A 7,036-nucleotide genomic window follows, 5' to 3' on the forward strand; every position below is an offset into this window, starting at 1 on the left:
GCACCTTTAGAAATATATTTACTTAGAAAATTGGTGACATGTTCTATACTTACTTTACCCCCTGTATGTAATATAATATATAATGATATGATATATGACCAGTGACCCAAGGTACACCAGGTTCATATACGTGCCACATTGAGTAAATTATTGCCTACATATAGCTAAGACTAAGCACTCTCTTATCAAAGCATGTCCTAATAATCAGTACACTTATGACCTGGATTTACGAAAGACTGCTATATTGTCTTTGTGTTCACAGAACAATCAGGTGTATAAAAGGCCAAACTTTGTTGCAGCGGTTTGGGTCTTTCTTCTAGTTTGATGGTAAATGAACAAGGGACACAGCCCCTTGGAATTATTCTCTCTTAATCGTGGTTTCTTTTGTTTTTTGGTGGTGGGTAGGTTGGTGGGAGGTTGTAACTTTTATAGTGTTGCTTGATTTATAGAACTGACAGCATTTTTTTCCTCTTAGAGTCATCAAGTGAAATATTAAGAAGGGAATCTGAGATGTCCAGGCTCACAGTTCTAGCAGGTATTTTGAGAACTTATTGAATGCATACAATGTAAATGTAAACACTGAAGTTTATTTTGATCATGCTTACGCCTAGATTCTGTTTTTTCTTAGGTTTGTGCCTGGTGATAAGCCAGCTGGGTAAGTTGATTTGATTAAGTCTGAGTTTTTTTTTTAAAGAGATTTTGATCATTACTTGTGTATCGTTACTGGGATTTGTGATTCTTTAATATTCCTTTGCTTCAACACAGGATCTGCCAGCAGGATGGAATGTTACTTCACCAACTGGTCCCAGTACAGGCCTGGAGATGGGAAATTCATGCCACAAAATGTGGACCCTTTCCTATGCACCACCCTCATCTATGCATTCTCCATCATCAACTACAACAATGAGCTGGTTACCTACGAGTGGAATGACGACGTCCTCTACAAGTCTTTCAATAATCTGAAGACCAAGTAAGCCGATATTATCTTAACACATAGAGATCAGAGGTAAAGCAAAACACAGTACCTCTTGAGGGTGTAGTGTCTTTAAGAGTTTTCCACAAAGATATTACAGTTACTTTAATGATATTACAAGTTTTCTGCTGTTTCCAGGAATCCTCACCTGAAGACTCTCTTGGCTGTTGGTGGATGGAACTTTGGGTCAACACAGTAAGTAATACTTTCAACAAAGAATATTATTTTACATTAGGACAATGGTAGGTAGCTAACCAAATATTGTGTGTAAGCCATCAGTCTGAATCAAATCAAAATCAAAAAGAAGTTTCCATTATTAAACACAGCAAACATTAATCACAATTCTCCTTTTAAATACATAAAGAGGTAACCAGATTTTACTATAAAGGTTAACTACTAACTTGGTAAACTTTTAGTATATAACATTTATATTTTTTGCAGGTTCTCCATCATGGTTTCTACTGCAGCTAATCGTCAGAAGTTCATCCAGTCTACTATCAAATTTCTGAGGACTCATGGATTTGACGGTCTGGATTTGGACTGGGAGTACCCTGGATCCCGTGGAAGTCCTCCTGAGGACAAACAGAGGTTTACTCTGCTCTGCAGGGTGGGTATAGATCTCCACTTTTTGAAATCTACATCTCATTGATGTAGTTTCATTTACATCATACTGGACTCCATTCTTCAATTCAATTCAATTCAATTCAATTCAATTCAATTTTATTTATATAGCGCCAAATCACAACAACAGTCGCCTCAAGGCGCTTTATATTGTAAGGTAGACCCTACAATAATACATACAGAGAAAACCCCAACAATCATATGACCCCCTATGAGCAAGCACTTTGGCGACAGTGGGAAGGAAAAACTCCCTTTTAACAGGAAGAAACCTCCGGCAGAACCAGGCTCAGGGAGGGGCGGGGCCATCTGCTGCGACCGGTTGGGGTGAGAGAAGGAAAACAGGATAAAGACATGCTGTGGAAGAGAGACAGAGATTAATAAGAAGTATGATTCAGTGCAGAGGTCTATTAAAAGATATTGAATGAAGAAGAAACACTCAGTGCATCATGGGAATCCTCCAGCACCCTACACCTATTGTAGCATAATTAAGGGAGGATTGAAGGTCACCTGGTCCAGCCCTAACTATATGCTTTAGCAAAAAGGAAAGTTTGAAGCCTAATCTTAAAAGTAGAGATAGTGTCTGTCTCCTGAATCCAAACTGGAAGCTGGTTCCATAGAAGAGGGGCCTGAAAACTGAAGGATCTGCCTCCCATTCTACTTTTAATTCTTACACTATTATGTGGTGCACATTTATAGGAACTTGTTGCTGCCTATGCAGCTGAAGCCAAAGCTACCGGCAATCCCCAGCTCATGCTAACTGCTGCGGTTGCTGCTGGAAAAGGAACCATTGATGCCGGATATGAGATCGCTGAGATAGCCAAGTGAGTGTCCTGCTTTATAAACCATCTTACAGGGAGTGCAGAATTATTAGGCAAGTTGTATTTTTGAGGAATAATTTTATTATTGAACAACAACCATGTTCTCAATGAACCCAAAAAAACTCATTAATATCAAAGCTGAATGTTTTTGGAAGTAGTTTTTAGTTCGTTTTTAGTTTTAGCCATTTTAAGGGGATATCTGTGTGTGCAGGTGACTATTACTGTGCATAATTATTAGGCAACTTAACAAAAAACAAATATATACCCATTTCAATTATTTATTTTTACCAGTGAAACCAATATAACATCTCCACATTCACAAATATACATTTCTGACATTCAAAAACAAAAGAAAAACAAATCAGCGACCAATATAGCCACCTTTCTTTGCAAGGACACTCAAAAGCCTGCCATCCATGGATTCTGTCAGTGTTTTGATCTGTTCACCATCAACATTGCGTGCAGCAGCAACCACAGCCTCCCAGACACTGTTCAGAGAGGTGTACTGTTTTCCCTCCTTGTAAATCTCACATTTGATGATGGACCACAGGTTCTCAATGGGGTTCAGATCAGGTGAACAAGGAGGCCATGTCATTAGTTTTTCTTCTTTTATACCCTTTCTTGCCAGCCACGCTGTGGAGTACTTGGACGCGTGTGATGGAGCATTGTCCTGCATGAAAATCATGTTTTTCTTGAAGGATGCAGACTTCTTCCTGTACCACTGCTTGAAGAAGGTGTCTTCCAGAAACTGGCAGTAGGACTGGGAGTTGAGCTTGACTCCATCCTCAACCCGAAAAGGCCTCACAAGCTCATCTTTGATGATACCAGCCCAAACCAGTACTCCACCTCCACCTTGCTGGCGTCTGAGTCGGACTGGAGCTCTCTGCCCTTTACCAATCCAGCCACGGGCCCATCCATCTGGCCCATCAAGACTCACTCTCGTTTCATCAGTCCATAAAACCTTAGAAAAATCAGTCTTGAGATATTTCTTGGCCCAGTCTTGACGTTTCAGCTTGTGTGTCTTGTTCAGTGGTGGTCATCTTTCAGCCTTTCTTACCTTGGCCATGTCTCTGAGTATTGCACACCTTGTGCTTTTGGGCACTCCAGTGATGTTGCAGCTCTGAAATATGGCCAAATTGGTGGCAAGTGGCATCTTGGCAGCTGCACGCTTGACTTTTCTCAGTTCATGGGCAGTTATTTTGCGCCTTGGTTTTTCCACACGCTTCTTGCGACCCTGTTGACTATTTTGAATGAAACGCTTGATTGTTCGATGATCACGCTTCAGAAGCTTTGCAATTTTAAGACTGCTGCATCCCTCTGCAAGATATCTCACTATTTTTGACTTTTCTGAGCCTGTCAAGTCCTTCTTTTGACCCATTTTGCCAAAGGAAAGGAAGTTGCCTAATAATTATGCACACCTGATATAGGGTGTTGATGTCATTAGACCACACCCCTTCTCATTACAGAGATGCACATCACCCAGTAGTAGGCTTTCGAGCCTATACAGCTTGGAGTAAGACAACATGCATGAAGAGGATGATGTGGACAAAATACTCATTTGCCTAATAATTCTGCACTCCCTGTACTTCCACTTGTGCACTGTAAGCATGCAAGTCACTATTTATGTTTATTTCCTTATTGTAGAGAATTAGATTTTATCAATGTGATGACCTACGACTTCCATGGAACTTGGGAGCAATTCACTGGACACAACAGCCCTCTGTACCGTGGATCTCAGGACTTTGGTGACCTTATCTATTTCAATGTTGTAAGTAAACAGAGAAACTGCAATAAAATTAATTTAAGAGGTAACTGTAACTTTAAAAGGTAACTTCTTACAAACTCAAACTTCAAACTTTTATAGGACTATGCCATGAAATATTGGAGAGACAACGGCACCCCACTGGAGAAGCTGAGGATGGGATTTGCATCTTATGGTCGTACCTTCCGTCTGACATCATCGAACACTGGTGTTGGTGCCCCAGCTAGTGGCCCAGCATCAGCTGGTCCATACACCCGTGAAGCTGGATTCTGGTCTTATTATGAGGTACATTTCTTAACGCTGGAATTTCTTCATTACCTTATGATGTATAGTATCAGTTGCTTTGATATCAAATGATATCTATAAAAAGACAAATGTTAACCATGTAGTCTGTGGTATAGATCTGTACCTTCATGAAAGGCACCACCATTAACTGGATTGAAGACCAGAAAGTCCCCTATGCTTTCAAAAACAATGAGTGGGTAGGATTTGACAACAAGGAGAGCTATGAAACCAAGGTAAGTGAGAAAGCTTGTATCATTTCTGTATGTTAAACACATTTATGTATGTACAAGGTAGTGATATCAATGTCTGTTTAATTTTTCCCCAATAGGTACGTTACCTGAAAGATCAGAAGTTTGGCGGTGCCTTTGTGTGGGCCCTTGATTTGGATGACTTTGCGGGAAAATTCTGTGGGGAGGGTGCCCATCCCCTGCTCTCTCATCTCCGCAGCCTTCTTAATATTGGTATGCCCAAAGCAGATTTATTCACATGATTTCTTTTAGTCTTTATATATTTAATAAATTAGTGTGGAACTGGTATCATAAGAACCTCTGAAATTTAGATAAGATGTTACTACAGCAATAAAAATACAAATACCATGCATGTTCAATACAGTTTTGAACTAGTAAAACTGTTGTAAGAGGGCTGAAAATATTATTCATTCAACAGTTGGAGTAATTAAGAAATTTACGGTGCTGTCAACACAAAACCATTAAAATTCATGTTAATAGGTCAACAGTGGGTAAGGTAAGGGTGAGGTTGTGTTTTTACCAGTTACGCATTTAGGCAGTCGTGGTTATAGATAAACATGAATGAAAAACCTTCAGTAACATATATTTCCTTTGATCTGTATTGTCAAGAGCTTCCCCCAATGCCCTCAACCACCACCCCAAAACCTGGAGCTAGCACCACTTCTCCAACCACTACCACCACCACCACTACTACTACCCATGCCCCAGGAACTGGATTCTGCAACGGGAAACCTGATGGCCTATATCCCCACCCAGATGACAAAGCCACCTTCTACATGTGTGCTGGTGGCGTAACCCACGTGAGGCAGTGTGGAGCTGGATCTGTCTTTGATGACAATTGCAAATGCTGTAACTGGCCTTGAGCCTGGAGCAGAGGCACTGTGTATAACATCTAGTGCAAACATCATCTATTAAAAAGACTAAAACGTATCAATGTATCCTCTATGTATACATTCATTCACCTTTATAACTCGGGTCCTCGGCTAGATAGATAGATTTGCCATTTACTGGGTATGAGTCACGTCATCAAAATTGAAGGTCTCAGTTCAGAGATAATTAGCCTAATAGTGATTATGTCTCGTACAAAAATCAAATAAAGCAAAAACAATTTTATAGTAGTCACCTTAGCTTTGAATAAAGTGTGAATTACTGCTTAGAATTTCTAACCTTGCAAAATACACTATATTGCCAAAAGTATGTTCGTCTGCCTTCACATGCATATGAACTTGAATGACATCCTATTCTTAAGCCATAGAAGTTCAATACAATGTTGACTCACCTTTTGCAGCTATAAAACCTTCAACCTTTCTGGGAAGGTTTTCCACAAGGTTTAGTAGTGTATTTATGTTAATTTTTCACTATTTGTCTCGAAGCACATTTGTGAGGTCAGACACTGTTAGATAAGAAGCTCTGCTCTAATTCAACCCAAAGGTGTTCTATCGGGTTTCAGTCAGGACTCTGTGTAGTTCAGTAAAGTTCTTCCACACCAAATTTGCTCATCCATGTCTTTATGAACCTTACTTTGCGCACTGGTGCAAAGTCATGTTGAAACAGGAAGGTACAGTGGCCTTGAGAGGCCAAATGGATTGTAACTTAAGAAAACACCAGAAAATAGAAAAAAGCTGCAAAAGGACACAAAACTCCAAAACATGCTAAGTATTGCTCTGGGAGACACTGGGAAACACTCAAGAGATAATACTTTCTGCACTGGCTGTTATTATTTTAATTCCAACTAATTTTGTAAGAAAATAAAATGATGAGGGCAAGACTTGTTCACATGTTTGGTGTTTGAACTTTTCAGATCTGTATTCATGTATAATCAAATTGTGTCATAAATGAAAGAATTTGTTTGTAGTTGGGAAATTATAGACATCTGGTTACATATGACTGATAAATCTACATTTCTGAAAGCATTTCTGTTTGTGGTGGATCTGACTGGGAAGAGGTGGTGTTTTATGTACACTATATTCATATGTTTTTTTTTCTCCCAGTATTAACGTTATCATGTTTGCTTTTGAGTTATAAACAAAGATAAACTAACAAAGAGCCTCTTACTGTCTCCCTCACTTTCCCCCTTTTCAGCCAAATCATTTGTTCAGCATTTGTTCAAGTACCCTGAAGGTAAAGAGCCTGAAAGGAGGATGTTCTCAACATCCAAAAAGAAAAACAGTAAAGGTATTAATAAAAATGATTTGAAAATTTTAATTTGTTGTCTGACATCAGGTTTTCAACCTGTGACCACCATCTTTTTTTCTGATATGTAATCTAGATTTCTGTTGGGATCATGAACAAAAAGGGTACCACCCATTATGTCACTCCTTTCTGACAG

At 39.4% G+C, this 7,036-nt stretch overlaps 1 protein-coding gene across 1 annotated transcript; it reads left to right on the plus strand.

Moving 5' to 3' along the window:
* Window positions 1-308: 308 nt before the first annotated feature.
* On the plus strand, window positions 309-6,543 carry LOC100703493 (acidic mammalian chitinase). The gene is made up of 12 exons (XM_019355318.2): window positions 309-327; window positions 476-535; window positions 629-655; window positions 766-970; window positions 1,112-1,168; window positions 1,415-1,580; window positions 2,291-2,415; window positions 4,057-4,180; window positions 4,277-4,459; window positions 4,576-4,692; window positions 4,788-4,920; window positions 5,317-6,543. Exons 2-12 carry the CDS (start codon window positions 511-513, stop codon window positions 5,568-5,570), a joined length of 1,416 nt encoding a protein of 471 aa, XP_019210863.1. The 5' UTR covers window positions 309-327; window positions 476-510; the 3' UTR covers window positions 5,571-6,543.
* The last annotated feature ends 493 nt before the right edge of the window (window positions 6,544-7,036 follow it).

The sequence above is a fragment of the Oreochromis niloticus genome, linkage group LG5 (assembly GCF_001858045.2).
Source record: "Oreochromis niloticus isolate F11D_XX linkage group LG5, O_niloticus_UMD_NMBU, whole genome shotgun sequence".
Taxonomy (NCBI): domain Eukaryota; kingdom Metazoa; phylum Chordata; class Actinopteri; order Cichliformes; family Cichlidae; genus Oreochromis; species Oreochromis niloticus.

Bases quoted from the DNA above. Each gene is read 5' to 3' on its own strand.
- LOC100703493 (XM_019355318.2), top strand. From the start codon at position 511: ATGTCCAGGCTCACAGTTCTAGCAG. The intron at 971-1,111 runs GTAAGCCGATAT...TGCTGTTTCCAG, and splicing joins TTCAATAATCTGAAGACCAA to GAATCCTCACCTGAAGACTC. The intron at 1,581-2,290 runs GTGGGTATAGAT...GCACATTTATAG, and splicing joins GGTTTACTCTGCTCTGCAGG to GAACTTGTTGCTGCCTATGC.